At 41.8% G+C, this 17,103-nt stretch overlaps 1 protein-coding gene across 1 annotated transcript in view; it reads right to left on the bottom strand.

Annotated features, from left to right (window-relative positions):
* LOC126309833 (discoidin domain-containing receptor tyrosine kinase B-like) overlaps nt 1–17,103 on the bottom strand; it is a 271,956-nt gene that overhangs the window by 151,369 nt on the left and 103,484 nt on the right. The window contains exon 3 of the mRNA XM_049992104.1: nt 2,348–2,450. Within this exon, the coding sequence (XP_049848061.1) occupies nt 2,348–2,450 (103 nt within the window). The remainder of the gene's footprint in view (nt 1–2,347; nt 2,451–17,103) is intronic.

Here is a 17,103-nt window from a genome sequence, read left to right as displayed (position 1 = left end):
AGTAACTCAGAAGTATCATCGGTATAGCGAAGCAACTTAAATCACTCAATAAAGACTAGTCCTTCGTTTCGGATGTATACCGGTGAGTTTCCTTTCAGAGTAAGTTGATAAAACAGTCCCATATTTAACAGTAGTATACAACAGTTCGCTCGACGAAAGATCTGTACCAAAAATACTAGAAAGTTATCAAAGACACTCCAGTAATCAAGTAAGAAAATATAGTAGTCTGATAAATTACTGACCCTTATCCCTGACGTCAATTTGCAATAGGGTTTTTGAACATATACTGAGCTCGAACGCTATGAATTATCTCCACTATAACGATATATTGATACCTAGCTAGCACAGATTTAGACAGTATCGTTTCTTGTGAAACACAACTAACTCTTTATTCGCACGAAGCAACGAGTGTTATCGACCACAGGTTCGAATCCTGCCTGGGGCATGGATGTGTGTGATGTCCTTAGGTTAGTTAGGTTTAAGTAGTTCTAAGTTCTAGGGGACTGATGACCTCAGAAGTTAAGTCCCATAGTGCTCAGAGCCATTTGAACCATTTGTTATTGACCGGGGATCTTAAATTCATTCCATATTTCTAAATTTCCGGAATGTTTCTGGCACCGTTCCTCTCAAGCTTCTTCTCATCAAATTCCGTGCCTACAGAGTAGTTGGATTTGTGATTTCCAATCAGGAAGTTCCAATACGCAGTAATCGAAGGAAAGTAATCGACGAAAATATAAGTGATATCTGACGTTCCCCAAGGAAGTGTTTGAGGCCCTCTGCTGTTCATAAACTACAGAAACGCTATGGGAGACAATCTCAGCATCCTCTTATATTTTTGGCAGATGATGCTGTTGTTTATCATCTAAAGCCTTCAGGAGACCAAACTCAATGCAGAACGATATCTGTATGGTGAGAAAAGTGGCAATTTACTCTCCATAGTGAAAAGTGTGAGGACATTCGCAATAGTAATGATATCCACAAGAGTACTGAAAGATATCCCTTAAATTTCTGTTACACAATAAATCACAAATATCGAAAGGCTGCCGCTTCAGCTACACGCCTGGGAATTACAATCACGAACAACTCGAATTGGAACAATCACGTAGGGAGAAAAAAAACAAAGAATGTGGTTTACTGGCAGAACACTTGGAAGATGCAAGAGGTCTGCTGAAGAGACTACCTACACTATACTTGTCCTCTGCTAGAGTATTACGGTGCGGTATCGGATAGTTATCAGATGAAGGACATCGAAAATGACCAAAGAAGGGCAGCGCATTTTGTGTTATCGTGAAACAGGGCAGAGAGTATCAAGGGCATGCCGAGCGAACTGGGGTAGTAACCATTAAAACTAAGGCATTTATCAATTCACCGAGATCATTTCACGGAAATTTTAAACACCAATTTTCTCCTCTGACTGTAAAAATGTTTTATTGCCGCCAACCTCCAAAGAATGAAGACTAATCGAAATAAAATAAGAGAAACTGGAGCTCGTACGAAAGTTTTAAGTGCTTATTTTTTCTATGCCGTATCAGAGAGTGGAACGATAAAGAAATAGTCCAAAGGTGGTTCGATGAACCCTCTCGACATGTGGAGTCGCACATCTCCCAAAACACCGCTGCAAACAGATGCTATAGAGTAACCAAGCAACACAGAAACTGGAACATGGCTGGCTAGAGTCGAGTAGTTTCGTAAGATATACGATGCTGCCTCTCTTCAATGCGTTGAGTGTATCGACAGCGTAATGGAAGCTTGGATCAATACTGAGGTAGTATTGTGATGTATTGTTTTCTTTCCTACTATGAGTGGCGTCCATTCATTTAGGATTTCAGGAGCATGACCCAGGTATTTCCTTTCACCATTATCGGTTCCCGAGTATTGCCCATTCTGCTATATGGAAATGGTGCGCGTACTGCGGTCTTCCAAGATAACGGTGGCTATGTTCAGAGAGGTTGACGTATAACCTCTTTGTTTTTAGGAGAGTCAGGGACCCTATGGCATCTCCATTGTCCCGCTAAATCAACCGATCCTGATCCAGTAGAAAATATCGGGGACTGGGAGTTAATATCTTGGCAGTTTGGTAGCTCTGCAGGATTTGTCATCAACGAGAGGCTTCATCTGGATATGGCATATCTAAATAAACTTTTCATATCTGTCTCCCAGACGAATGGAGGCAATGATCATTGCCTGAGGTGATGTTTCACAGTACTAGTTGCACATCACTTCGTGGGATGATATTTCTTTTCCCTGGTGTGTTCACCTTTCTTTTCTTTTTTCCATACAATTAATCGAATGTCCTGTACACTCGGTGTAAGAAATTTTATGAAATTTATGGTTGTATCTCACTAACCTGCCGTATCGGGGACCAACACTTCCCACGTAGCTGGAGCTCGCAGAGAGGGCTGAGTCCGGAATGGCCCCAGACTCGAGGCCAAGCGGCGCATCACAGTCACCTGCAACATAGGGGCCTGCTCTGCAAGCGATGTCTCCCATGCAAGCAAACGACTCTGTGGTTCACCCTCTTACCTGACTCCTGCATTATGGCTGGCGTCTCTTCTTGAAGAAAACGATAAAAATGTGCAGATATAAAACCGCCCGTTGTACTGTGGAAATAAACTTAATTTTTCATTATAATGAGACGTAAACCACCTTCCATCCGCGAAAGTGACGGCAAAAAACTGAGTGAAATACCTGACTCTGCTTTGTGATACAGGGTGAACATCAATAAAACCGACAAACTGCAGCGACGGTTTCCTGAGTGGAAATGAAGGAAGATAGGTCCCGTGAATATGTTTCCGGAAATGCATAGTTGCCACGGTAGACAGCACGAACGAATGACAGTTCCTCTGACTACGTGCCCTATTCCTTGAGTGTCACAGGCTGTGTGACTGACGCAGACTACTGAAAGTAGCAAATGGTCCGGTGCTCATGTTGGGAATAACCCGAGATGGGATCTGCGTACGGGCAAGCAAATGGAAGCGGTCCAAAACAAGTACCCCCACAGGCAAACACATCACCCAACATTTCAAACCCTTTTTGGGCGTTTGTGCAATCGTGGCTCTTTCCAGACAGATGAATGTGGAGGGATACGGAGTACTGTGCGTACACCAGATTTGGAGGACCAGTTTCTACAGGATATTGAGGCGAAGCCTAGTCAAATTAGGATACGTGTATCCTGCATGACAACTGCTACTATCCCTATCACCTAGAATTCCACAGAGGCGTCTTTGATCATCTGTTGTGACTTGGATGCGATGCAGCTCTGTACTGTGTTCCGGGAGGATTTATTATCATTGCAGTCACACCGTCCATTTCTGGACACAAGATCACAGGACCATTTCTCCTCCATTTACAGCCAGGAACCCGTCTCTGCCGTTTGTCGGTTTTAGTAATGTTCACCCTGTATAGAGGCAAGACCTCTCATCGTAATATTCCTCGAATACGTATCATGCACCGTCACAGTGAATCCAGTTCCCGAACGGTATGACTGGTTTGCTTTCTATTCAACTGCCGGCTATTATCGGTTTCATTACTGAGCTGTCGAGGTACTCTAAATAGTAGAATGTCGGTCTAATGTACAATACTGGGGAAGGTATTAAACTGTGTGAAATGCGGGGAATCCGACGGCAATTATAACATAAATTTGGACATTTTGAAGCATGATAATACTTATCTACCTGAAAATCCAGCACATAATCAACTAACGTTAGCAAAGATGACTGCGTGACTAATCCTATGAGAAAGGGTAGAAGTATAGGTAATTGTGGCACACGATGGCTGTGGACTGTGTGAGAGATGGCTCTTATCCAAGTACTCAGCTTTATTAAGAAAAACTTACCGAAAGAGGTCATGCATAAATAGACAAGGCAAGCGTTTGCGCTCAGTCTTCCGAATTAACTTCTGGTGCAAGAAATTTAGTTTGAGAAAAATAATACTCACCGTCAGTAGTAAAATAATTAAAAGTTCAAACTGGCACGATCGAACATACAAGAGAAAAAGTAAGATACATGTGCTAGTATTTATTTTATTTATTTATTTATGCATTTATTTTACCTGGGAAGATTAGGGCCTTCAGGCCCTCTCTTACACCTAACCAGGCATACTCAGATTGAACGAGTTACAGTTTCTAAATAACATTAAGGACATTTAACGTATCATGCAGTATTGATGTTAAACAAAAAAATTGAGATTATAACAGTAGTACAATGATAATTACAACAATAAAAATAACTATAACAATCAAGAATAATAATGATAATAATAACGATAATAATAATAATAATAATAATAAAGATAGTGACTATGTATATGAAAGTAAATATACTTTTCTTTTGTGAATGTCAGTCCCATTGTTAGTTGGGAATTTTCTCGTTATATTCTTGCAGCTTGTGAGTTATTCTCATCGAGCAGAGACATAAGACGATAGAATGGGGTGAAAGAGATATATAAGAGGTAGATAGGTTAGAGGAAGAGAAAAAGAATGGTAAAATTCGAAGCTGTGATGGAGAGGAGAAAGAAAGAGATGGGAGGGGCACAAAAATGGTGGCTATACCGTCTCTAATATGTAAGTTTTGAGTTCCCTCTTGAATGATGAGTAGTTCTGGATAAGACGCAGATTACAGGGGAGTGCGTTCCATAGTCGTATGGCTGAGATGGAGAATGACACGGAGAAAGATTTTGTGTTATGTAAAGGTACAGCCAAGATGATAGACGTATCCGATCTGGTATTGCGATTGTGGAATGATGATAGGTGTTTAATGTGAGAAGATAAGTATTGGGGGCACCAGTGGCTAAGAAATCGATGACGTAAGCACATCGTGTGGAGATCGCGTGCCTTATGTGGGCGTATCCAACCTAGCTGGGAGTATGAGGGACTGATATGATCATACAACCGAATATTGCACACGTATCTAACGCAAGCATTCATCACTAGCTCGAGGCATCTAGAATTTTCACTATTTGTGCCGTGTTGAACTACATCGCAGTAGTAAAGATTAGGCAAGACTAGTGTTTGGACTAATTTTTGTTTAACATGGGTTGGAAATATTTTTCTAAATTTTTGAATTGCATGTAGGGAGGAGAGCGATTTCCGGCAACCTGTGACTGTTTCTTCTTCCCAGTTTAGGTGTCCATCCAAGATTATTCCAAGATCTTTTACTGTTTTTTGGTATGGTAGTTGGGTACCATTGAGGAGTATTTTAGGGACCGTTTCGCGAAAGTACCGGCTGATTAACTTTGGATGAGATATAAGTGTGACCTGGGATTTCTTGGGGTTTAGTTTCAGACCTAGGTTCTGTGCCCATCGAGAAACAGAGCAAAGATCTGCGTTCATACTCGCTACTGCGCCAGCAATGTTTTTGGGGCTTGCACTAATGTACAGTTGGATGTCGTCAGCATATAGATGGTAGCTGCAGGAGTGAATCACTGAAGAAATATCATTAATGTACAGTAAGAAGAGTAATGGACCAAGGACGGATCCTTGGGGAACTCCAGAGTGCACGCTTTTACATGATGACTTTTCCGACCCACAAACGACCAGTGTATTGCGCTGACTGAGAAATTCAGCTGTTTCATTTTAATTAGTAATATATCGAAGTCAACTGTGTCAAAAGCCTTGCTAAAGTCAAGCAGTGTTAGGATAGTAGCTTCACGTCTGTCCATAGCATGTTTAATGTCATCAGTTACTTTGATTAATGCAGTTGCTGTACTATGGTGCTTTCGAAACCCTGACTGATATTCGTCATGGATGTTATGAGTTTTGAGGTAATCCGTCAGCTGTTCATGGACGATGTATTCTAGGGCTTTAGATATTGCAGGTAGTATGCTGATCGGCCTGTAGTCACCTGGCGCCTTAGGGTTGTCAGTCTTGGGTATAGGCTGGATTAAACTTTGCTTCCACTCAGTAGGATATATACTACTGACAAGAGACAGGTTGAAGATGTCTGTGATAACTGGAATAATAGTGTCTACGACGTTTTTAATCATGCCAATGCTCACTCCATCATTTCCTACTGCCTCGGAAGAGATTCTCATAATTGCCTTGTGTACTGTGCCGGTGGTGACATGTTTTAGGAAAAACTTGTCTCTCGAGAGATAGATATCTTAGGGCTGGTAATTTGTCGCTGCGTGGCAGATTACAGCTGTTGAGAAGAAATCGTTTAATTCTTCTGCAGACGCTTGATAAACAGCGTCATATCATCGCTTCCCTATACCGAAACTGCGCAGCTTTTTCCACAGTGCAGCAGGTTTTGATATGCCGCATACGACAGAGCGGGCATGTCTGATTTTTGCATTCCTCACGCTTTGCTTCGTTCTGTTTCGGAGTTTCCTATAAGCTTCGTACGCCTCGGGAGTTGGGTTACGCTTGAAGGCCCTGTGTGCAGCATCACGTTTATTCATTAACTGGCGTAATGCAGTGGTGAGCCACGGAGCAGGAGCTCTATTTACCCTGACAGTGCGTTGAGGAGCATGTTTATCAAACAGTGCAATAATTTTGCTATATAATTGCCGAATTTTTCCGTCTAAAGTCGGTTCATTGCTTATATCATGCCAAGGGATGTCTGAGCAATCCTTTTGAAGAGCGTCATGGTTAACATTTTTTAAGTTTCTGTATGTTACCAGGTGAGATTTTTCTTTGGTAGTATGCACTGAGTAATTTAAGAATATCACGTCATGAGCAGAGAGTCCCGGAGCGGATGTCTGATTGGCGCGGATTATTTTATCTGGTCGCTTTGTTGCTATTATATCTATGAGTGTGTGGCTGTGTGGCGTGTGATGAGTTGGGTCCAGTGGTGTTAAACTCATATCATTGGAGTGGAACAGTCGCCTTAGGTTTTCGGCAGAGGGAGATTTTAACTGTAAGTCGATGTTTGTGTCGCCCATAATGATTATGTGTTCATACTGTGTCACGAGTGAGGACAGGGCAGACTGAAAGGAGGACATGGCACCGACGTTTGGAGGTTTATAGATTACTCCAATTAGCAGTTTCTGATTTGAGGTACTTATTTCGAAAAACAAGAACTCTGCTTCTCCTTCGCCCTTTGCATCCGATGTGCATAGTACAGTAGATGTCAGATCAGAGCGAACATAGGCACCCACACCACCCCGCGTCGTGTTTCACGATCTGCCCTTAGGAGAGAGTAACCAGCGATTCGGAAAGCGTCGGAAGAAATGTTTGGTCTCAGAACAAATGTAGCTTAGCCCAATTTAAACTAAGTTTACATACGGAGCACCTGAAAGTATTTGTGGAACAACACTAGTTCACCAGATAGTACAACATGCAGTTACAACCAGCACCCAAATCACACTCCAGACAGACATCATGTGCGAACAACACAATCTACACTAAAACAACTAACATGAAGTGAACTATTGATTACCAGCAGTGTCATTAAAGCTTATTTTTAGGACACATTAACTCACTCCAAGGTCTCAGTGCGCTTTATCAGTTCAGCGACAATTATAAAACGCACCGTACTATGAATACAGTTGCAGCCACAATTTCCCCCCCCCCCCCCCCCCCCCCGCCATCCTGCCACTCTGTGTTGACACTTCAACTGTTGGTCGGACACCGATGCCAGCACAAACGTAATTATCAGTATTATTCAACAGCACAAGTCAATCTTACAGTCTGCTTGTCAATCGTCAATACAGAAAAATTTTATGCGATACCTTCTTGGCTTTCAGATGCTGTATCTTTTGGATGTACAGAGCTAAGCACCATTTGCTACAGCATCCCAGCGATGTCGACCATTCACCATCCAAGTACTCTGTTATCTCTATGCTGTCTGTTAACACCACGGCACAGTTCAGTTCGTCCTGTGTCCACATTATTTCGAGAGCATATCCCAACAGACTGGCAACCGGCCCCTCCTCGCCTCGTAGCTCCATCTTCGCTGCTGCTCCTTTCGCAGATGACAGTGGGGGGAATTTCTGGGACAGCCACTCCAGGATATAAGCAAATCCGGCTGGCTTGCCTAATGAAGTTTTGCTTACGCTGCTCACGGCAGATCAGGACTGGCACAAAATTGACGTGGCCGACTGGGATGGGTGCTTCCGACTTTCAGCTCTGCCACTACGCGGCTTCATACCTCACAGAGGTACGGCACTCGCCGACAAGCAGTTATGCTCACTCACTGGCGCGGCGGAGAACATGAGCCAGTAATGGCACGAACTGCTGGGCGGGCGAAAACCAGAGCGTTTGTGAATGTCGTCTTACTGCACATAATAAGCATACATATATTTTGATGCTCCGCCGCGTGGGATTAGCCGAGCGGTCTTGGGCGCTGCAGTCATGGACTGTGCGGCTGGTCTCGGCAGAGGTTCGAGTCCTCCTTCGGCCATGGGTGTGTGTGTTTGTCCTTAGGATATTTAAGTTAAGTAGTGTGTAAGCTTAGGGACTGATTACCTTAACAGTAAGATTTCACACACATTTCAACATTTTTTTTTGATGCTCCAAAATCAATTATGACTGCACGAAAACTAATTGATACTAGAGAATTCTCTGTTTCTTACAAAATTGAAGTTCATCGTATATGATTTTTCTCTCTTCAGCTCCCGCAAAGAACGATGGAAGTTATTCTTGACAGCTTAACACATTTTCCATCTCATCTGCGTCTACATTTACATCTACGTACATACTACGCAAGTCACAGAATGGTGCGTGGCAGAGTGTACCTTGCACTACTACTGGTAATAGCCTTTCCTGTTCCACTCGCAAATAGAGGGAGGGAATACGGGAAAGTGAGTGTCTGTATGCCTCAGTCCTACTTCCTTTTATCTTTGTGGTTCTTACGCGAAATGTACGTTGGCGGCGGTAGATTCGTTCAAAATCTTTCAAATGCATCTGAGCCCTGTGGGACTTAGAACTTAGAACTACATAAACCCAACTAACCTAAGTACATCACACACATCTATGCCCGGGGCAGGATTCGAACCTGCGACCGTAGCGGTCACGCGGTTCCAGACAGTAGCGCCTAGAGCCGCTCGGCCACCCCGGCCGGCAGTAGAATCGTTCTGCGGACAGCTTCAAATGCCGAGTCTCATCTACTCGCCCGCCTCTGAATTGCTTCAATGTCTTCCTATAATTCTACCTGGTATGGATCCCGAATACTCGAGCAGTTTGCAAGAATGGGTTCCACTTATTTTCTATACGTGATCTGCTTTAGAGATGAATCACACTTCCCTATACTCTCCCAGTAAATTCTCCCAATAAACCAGAGTCGGCTGTTCGCGTTCCCTACTACAGTTCCTACATGCTCATTTCGTTTCATATTGCTTTGCAACGTTACGTCTGGATATTTAATCTTTGTGACTGTGTGAAGCAGCACACTACTGATATTATATACGAATATTATTTGATTTTTTTCTTACTGATGTGCATTAACTTACCATTCTACATTTAGAGCTAGCTACCATTCAGTACATCAAATAGAAATTTAGTCTAAGTCGTCTTTTACCCTCCTAAGGTCACTCAATTACGAAACCTTCAGGTACAACAAAGCATCATCAGCAAATGGCCGCAGTTTACCGCTCACCTTGCCTCTCAGACCATTTCTGTATATACAGATTAATAGCGGTCCTTTCACAATGGACAGTGTTCTATTACTTCAGAAGTCTTCGGTCCACTCACATATCTTGGAAACTATTCAATTTGGCCCTGGATTCGTTAACAGTCTGCAGTGAAGCGCTGTGTCAAACGCTTTTCGAAAAACTAGGAATACGGAATCTACCTGTTTCCCTTCATCTACCGTTCGCAGGGCTGTATGTGAGAAAAGGGAAATCTGAATTTCACATGTTTCTTCTTCTTCTCACTGCCTTCGATATGTTCTTCTCCTTGCCGATTATACGGAGAACCTTTTCATTTAATCTTGTCTTTTCCCCTGCTTTTGCACAGACTACTGTAACAACACATCACAAACTATTAGATTATCTCCTTTTCCGGTTTTTCCATAGTCTATGATTGACTTCAATACTCAAACTGTACATTAACGAAATTTCCCAAATATTTCCAGAACATCTAGAAAATCATCAGTAGTGTCTCATTTAACTGAAAATCGTAATTACTAGTTCGTTTGCTCTTGTCGAACCTTCAATAACTGCACACCTTATTCCCCTCTGTTTTGATCTCTTGCAGAAACAGTAGTTCAATGACCCAAAAATAGAAAACATTTTGTGTTAAAAAGGTTTTATTAACAATGACGCTTTTCGCGCGGGTAGCGCATCTTCGGATTGTCTGTAGTAAGTGACAATAATCTTATTACATAACATTTCATAATATGGTTCTACAGAGGGTCAAAACAAACTGTGATAGTTCTCTGAAGGCTCTACAGGATCTAACCAATTAGTAATGAATGTTATCAATAAAATTTCAATCCTCTGATAATGTCAAATAAGCAAAGCATTATGACCAGCTGTATAATAGCGAGTTGGCCCAACTCCGGAAGGTGAAATAACAGCTATTCAGCGTGGTGTGAACCATGATAGATTTCCGATAAACGTGTGTGAAATACACTCCCGGAAATTGAAATAAGAACACCGTGAATTCATTGTCCCGGGAAGGGGAAACTTTATTGACACATTCCTGAGGTCAGATACATCACATGATCACACTGACAGAACCACAGGCACATAGACACAGGCAACAGAGCATGCACAATGTCGGCACTAGTACAGTGTATATCCACCTTTCACAGCAATGCAGGCTGCTATTCTCCCATGGAGACGATCGTAGAGATGCTGGATGTAGTCCTGTGGAACGACTTGCCATGCCATTTCCACCTGGCGCCTCAGTTGGACCAGCGTTCGTGCTGGACGTGCAGACCGCGTGAGACGACGCTTCATCCAGTCCCAAACATGCTCAATGGGGGACAGATCCGGAGATCTTGCTGGCCAGGGTAGTTGACTTACACCTTCTAGAGCACGTTGGGTGGCACGGGATACACGCGGACGTGCATTGTTCTGTTGGAACAGCAAGTTCACTTGCCGGTCTAGGAATGGTAGAACGATGGGTTCGATGACGGTTTGGATGTACCGTGCACTATTCAGTGTCCCCTCGACGATCAGCAGAGGTGTAGTGCATGTATCGAACGGCCATTCATGAGAATGACTGTGTATTCCGGAACGATCATAGACTTGGTGTAATAAGAAATGTGACTTTTTAATTCCTTGAGAAAGTATTCAGTTAATATTCATACAGAAAGATAATGGTTGCTCAAATTTTCCATTGATCCAGTCCATCCCAATCTCGACGATCCTGTAGCCACTGCAATCGTAATTGATGACGTATTTGTGTCAATATGGAAACACCTAGGGGTCTGCAATGGAGCCCCATGTTCAACAGTGCGCAGAACGATGTGCTCCGAAACACTACTGCTTGCTTACATCGTCATTGTACTCTGGGAAGCCTCTGACCTCCTCATCTGTGATGAAGTGTGGACGTCCAACACCTTGCTCCCCAGATCGTGGTTTCACCGTCCTTCAAGTACTTTTCACAGATGCATATGGCAGCAACACGCAAACAGTCGGCCACCTTCGCTGATGTGCTCGTTCACTGGCGCAGGGCCATAACAATCGGCCATTTCTGGAAGTCGTTTACGTCAGTGGATTTCGACATCTGTGGCCTTGCCCATCACCGGATCCATTATCGCCTAGTGCCATTACGGTCACGTTTGCGAAATGGAATGTAGGATCTGCGGAGCAGTTGACGTAATGTTTTATCAGTGTATGTTCTGAAGCGCATTTGGATGAGAAGACAACAAAAAAAATAAATTGTGTTTTGTGAAAACAGGCGGAATTCGTTGCAGTAAAGAAATATTTGCGTGTCATCCGTCGTCGAAGGAGTTGTGGAGATCTGTAACAGTGGGAGCCACAGAACAGAAGTGGAGTCAGTGATGATAAAGAGACTGTTGACTTTGTAGATTAAAAGCTGTTTAAAGCACTCCATTTAAGCTGTGAGCAGGCCTTCTCATGTGCTGTGAGATACGAGGGGCGCCAAATAACTGATGCTACACATTTTTTTCTCTGCAGATTTCATTTAAAAATATGCAGAGTTAGTTGTGGGGTATTGTTTAATACTCTCGCTTGAGCCCCTATAGTTTCATGGAGGGGCGCTATCTGTAGCCCTCAAAATGGCGTCTGTAATGGAGCTGCATTCAAAGCAGAGAGCTGTCAAAGAGTTTCTTTGGCGGAAAATCCGAGCATCACAGATATTTACAGGCACTTACAGAATGTCTTCGGAGAACTGGCAGTGAACAAAAGCACAGTGATGCATTGGGCGAGTCGTCTGTCATCATCGCAACAAGATTGCGCAAACCTGTCCGATCTCCTGCACGCCGGCCGGACGCACACAGCTATGACTCCCGCAATGTTGTTGAGTGTGGACACTCTGATCTGAGAGGCCTCACAGAAGTCTGTGGATCCGAGAGGACATCACAGCTTCCACATTGACTCTACATTCCGGATCTTGCGCCTTCCGACTTCGGTCTGTTTGTCCCAGTGGGGGACCACTATAGTGGTACCATGCGCGAATACATGCCATTCCTCTAAGATGGCGGAAGGCTGTTGCATTGCACGGTGATTATGTTGGAAGATACAAGTTTGTACCGAAAAGAGTAGAGAATAGTATGATGTATTGACATTCTGAGTAAAACCAACGTGTTTTAAGAAGAAAATGTTGCATTACTTACTGAACGACCATCGTATTTATAAACGCGATACCTGATTGAACGTAGGTTCTGAGCATGTTTCTGCGAGCATCGTTGGATATCTACGTTGGTGACACTGAACAGTTATTAACAGGCCTCCTCTGAAGCGTCAGTCAAACGCCAAGTGTATTACGCTTGTAAAATAATTGAGGCTCTATGTGAGACAACGTAACTTTCGCAACCGGAAGCAAAGTTTACGTCTACCTATCCCCCTATACCCCTTCCCCACCCTCCGTCCCCCTTCCCACACACACAAACATCGGCAGTAGAGACATCTTGCACTTCCCACAAGAATTAAATCCCGCGTGCAAGCAGAGTTTGGCTTTGTATTTCATGTCACTGAATTATGTCACAATTTGATGTGTGTTGCGTCACCTCACTAAGACCGTCAAAAGAAATTCTGTATCAGGGGATAAATTTAATCTTCGGCTATGACCATATCAAAAAACGAGAATAAAGCCAACCATTATTGCTGTTATGAAATGGGATGGACCATATATGCCAAAGCGGTTATTTAAGTTTTACCATCAGCTGCTGCCTGGAGAAGCTCTGTGACCGAATACAGTACATTTTCTGGTTTACCTAATGCAGACAGCTCTTTATCAGCTTCTAACATGCGTTCACGCGAAATCATTCACTGAAACTTTGATCCTGCTGGAGGAAACTAACGTTTGGTTTCAAGAAATGATAGTACACTGTTTTAATGCTTGTGTTCGCAATGCGTTAATAAGGCAGTTAAAGCTGACAGAAGTATAGGTGGTATATTTAAAGCTGAATCCGGTCACGATCAACTGTACACCTATAATGCTATAGTAATGTAATTTAAACAGAAAGAACTGAAATTCGTACATCAAAGTCTAAACCGGAAACAATCAGCTTTGTAGTGACATCTTGAAGGAATGCTACAACCAAGTTTGTGGAAGTGTTAAGATTTCCAAGTGAATGTGTTCGTACAGGAATATTAAACAGTCTCTCCCGTATAACGTCACGCTTCATTGGTAGATGAGAGTACACCTAAGTGTGCAACAGGGTGATAGTAAAATCAAATATAGCAGAAAAAGGTTTAGATGGGATGCTCAATTTTTCAAATGTATGTCAAATTCTAGGGGACTTAACTGCTAAGGTCATCAGTCTCTAAGCTTACACTCTATTTAACCTAAATTATCCTAAGGACAAACACACACACCCAGGCCGGAGGGAGGACTCGAACCTCCGCCCGGACTAGCCGCACAGTCCATGACTGTAGCACCCTAAACCACTCGGCTAATCCCGCGTGGCAGATTGGATGCTATAGGATTTGGCTTCACATGGACATATTGGCTGAAACTACAAACTCGCCTCTAAGTAAGAGAAGATTTCGTTATGGAGGCTTCTGTTTATGCACGAACAACTACCTGAATTAGGCCACAGTATTAATACTTAGTGTGAACGCAGTTCTGTTATTTCTCTCATGTAATTTGTGAAACAATCCTGCTGGTAACTTCAGAAAAGCAAACAGGATTGTAAAAGATACTGAGCTGTAGCTTTGTTGGTCAATTAAACATGTTTCTACTGTAACTTGTTCAGTACCAGTCTGTGAAGTACAGTATTGAACGGATATCAAACGTTACATGTATGGAAAATGTAGAGCAAAGTTTAAATACTCTACTCAGTTTTGTTATGGGCTGTTACATACGTCCAATTAAACATATGAAAATTTTTGCAACTCTAATTTGTTGTGTAACTACTGTCGTTAACGGTTAACATACTGACTTAACGAGGGCCTGTCCAAAGTGCCTAGTCCCATTCCTTCAACCAGTTCAGAATAAGGCTTTCTGCTTGTTTTTTACGGCGTAAAAAACCACAGTTATAAAAAAGTACTAAAATACAGTATACGGCGAAATTTAGATTGCTGTTCAGCTTCACGGCATATTCTGGTTTTTCTTTCATATTCAAGCACTTTGCGTAACCAAGTAAAGTACCATAATATGACAAGATCCGCATATAAATAATTCCTCTCTAAGCAGTACAAACATTTACCAACAATTACGGAATGCAACTTAATACCAATAATGCAAATGCATACGCAATGTAGAAAAATAATTTCATTGTGCCCAACTGAAAGGGAGACTTTTTATCGGTATCGTTTACTGAATGCGTATTGTGAAACGTAATACTAATGGCATCCTATTTACAGAATGTAGGAATATGCTTTCTGTTTCATTACTGAACTGCCAGTGTGTAAACGATGCCGTATAATAAACCCTTCGATATACAAATACTAATGGAGGTAACCAATACAAATTCAGTAGACGATTTATGTTATTATTTACCAAATGAAACTTGTAGTACTTACCACAACGATAAAAAATTATTTTTACGTATTTGTTATCGGCACCAATTGCTGCATTTCCACAGGAAAAAAAAATTGTTTACTCCCTTGTACTGCTACTTTTCCCAGCCTTAAGCAGCAACTTACATATAGAATAAACAAGTACACATTGGGCATTCCATGATTGCTGGAATTATTAACAAAGACATATTTTATATGATATAAATGTCCAAAGAATGAAGTCATTTGCTACAACTATATTGAGATGGAAAACGTATGCATGAAATCCACTCAAATCACCCCAGTCTTTGGCAGTCTTCTTTGAACTAAGAAAGAATGTGATCGGAAAAAGAAATCAGCAACGATATCAGCGAAACATAACTGCAAAAAATATACTTTCGTGCCTCCCTAATTAGGTACTTAGAAATAAAGTTAGTTATATTTAAGGTTTCCGTTGTCCTTTCTTCGGTATATATGAAATTATTTTTTACTGGTAGATGCTGCACAAGTTTATTTCATGTGATTTTAAATTTCATCAATAATCATTCTTTTGCGAATTATTCGCCTAATCTTAAAATAAATGCCAAATTGCCTTCGAAGTCCCCTCTATAAGGCTGCATAACTGCATCTCGGATTTCTCCTCGAATACCTGTTTAGTGTAGGAAACCTGAATGAAAAATCCATAAAATTAATTATATTACTTAACGTATATTATTGTAACGTCAAGCTGGCACAAGAAAATTTTAATTGATAGCCAAAACTAATTGATAGGAGATACCACCTTCATGCTAAAATCTTTCACTTACAGGTAAATTTATGAAGCGATAGCGGATACAACTTGGAATTTTTCTTAATTAATAATCCACCCCACCTCAGCTAACTTTTATAAAAAAATTGTAATCTCATGTGTGAAGTTGTTCCGCTTACCTGATCTTGCAGTGTTCGAGACTGTTTGATTGATACATGCTACCTACAGCGCTTGTCGACACAATTGACGGCGTTAGTATATGGGGAAAAAGTCAATAGATTTACAACAGGAGATAAGAAAATCACATACGTTAGAGCGATTTCAAAGGTAAAAGTTGCTTTTTCATTACTCTAATACATATTGTATGTTTCCTAACATCTTGCATCATTTTACATCGTGAACCCCTGGTATAAACTGTTTTTGGAGGTCGACAAATCCCGTGAAATCGTCCTGATTCTTCTTCAGTATTCGTTCCACTAACCAGTTCCTCATTAGATCCTTCTGTATGATCGTCTTACCTTTCTTAAAGAAAAATTTACCGTCAGGAAAGAAATTGTCAATTTTATTCACCATTCCTTGTCAGTAACTTGGGTGCACGAGATGTTAAAGCGACTGTGTGGTAGTTGTAGCACTTATCTGATCTTGCAGTGTTCGAAACCGTTTGGATGATACCTTTCCTAATGTCTGATGGTATATATCCAGTCTCATAGATTTTACACGTCAGTATGAAAGGCCATTTCGTTGCCGTCTCTTCCAATGGCTTTAGAAATTCTGAAGGCGTTCCATTTAATCCTATTGACTTACTTGATCTCAAATATGTCAAAACTGCTATCACCCAATCCAATAATGGATACGCTTTGTCCCTCCTATCGACCCCATTTCTTCTTGTAGGTGCCATTAGACTGTTCCTCCCCCTCATAGTCGCTGTCAATGTAATATATTAGCTTATCCAATCTCTCGTCTACGATTAACAGCGGAATGCCTCCTGCTCTGTTGATGTCGACGCATTTGACGATTTTTTTGACTTTTCTATTGCCTGAAGTGCTCCTTCCGACGAACATTTCTTTTCCTATTTCTTTATACTTTTGTTGAAGCTGTTTCACCTTGGATTCCCCTCACTTCCTCTTTACTTCACTACTAAGCAACTTTTACTGCCGTATTTCTTTATATCCCTTAGCATTCCTGTATTGCCTTCTTTCGTCTATCAGTTGGAGTATTGCTTCCTTACCCAAGAGTTCACTGCTGTTTCCTTCCTTACACCTATACTTTCCTTTCCAATTTCTGTGACTGCCATTTTTTTAGATGTCTATTGCTCTTCAAGTGAAATGCCATTCATTATAATA

This window comes from Schistocerca gregaria, chromosome 1 (assembly GCF_023897955.1).
Source record: "Schistocerca gregaria isolate iqSchGreg1 chromosome 1, iqSchGreg1.2, whole genome shotgun sequence".
Classification (NCBI taxonomy): Eukaryota; Metazoa; Arthropoda; class Insecta; order Orthoptera; family Acrididae; genus Schistocerca; species Schistocerca gregaria.
Note: the sequence above shows the minus strand (reverse complement) of the source record. Positions and strands in the feature narration are given on the sequence as shown.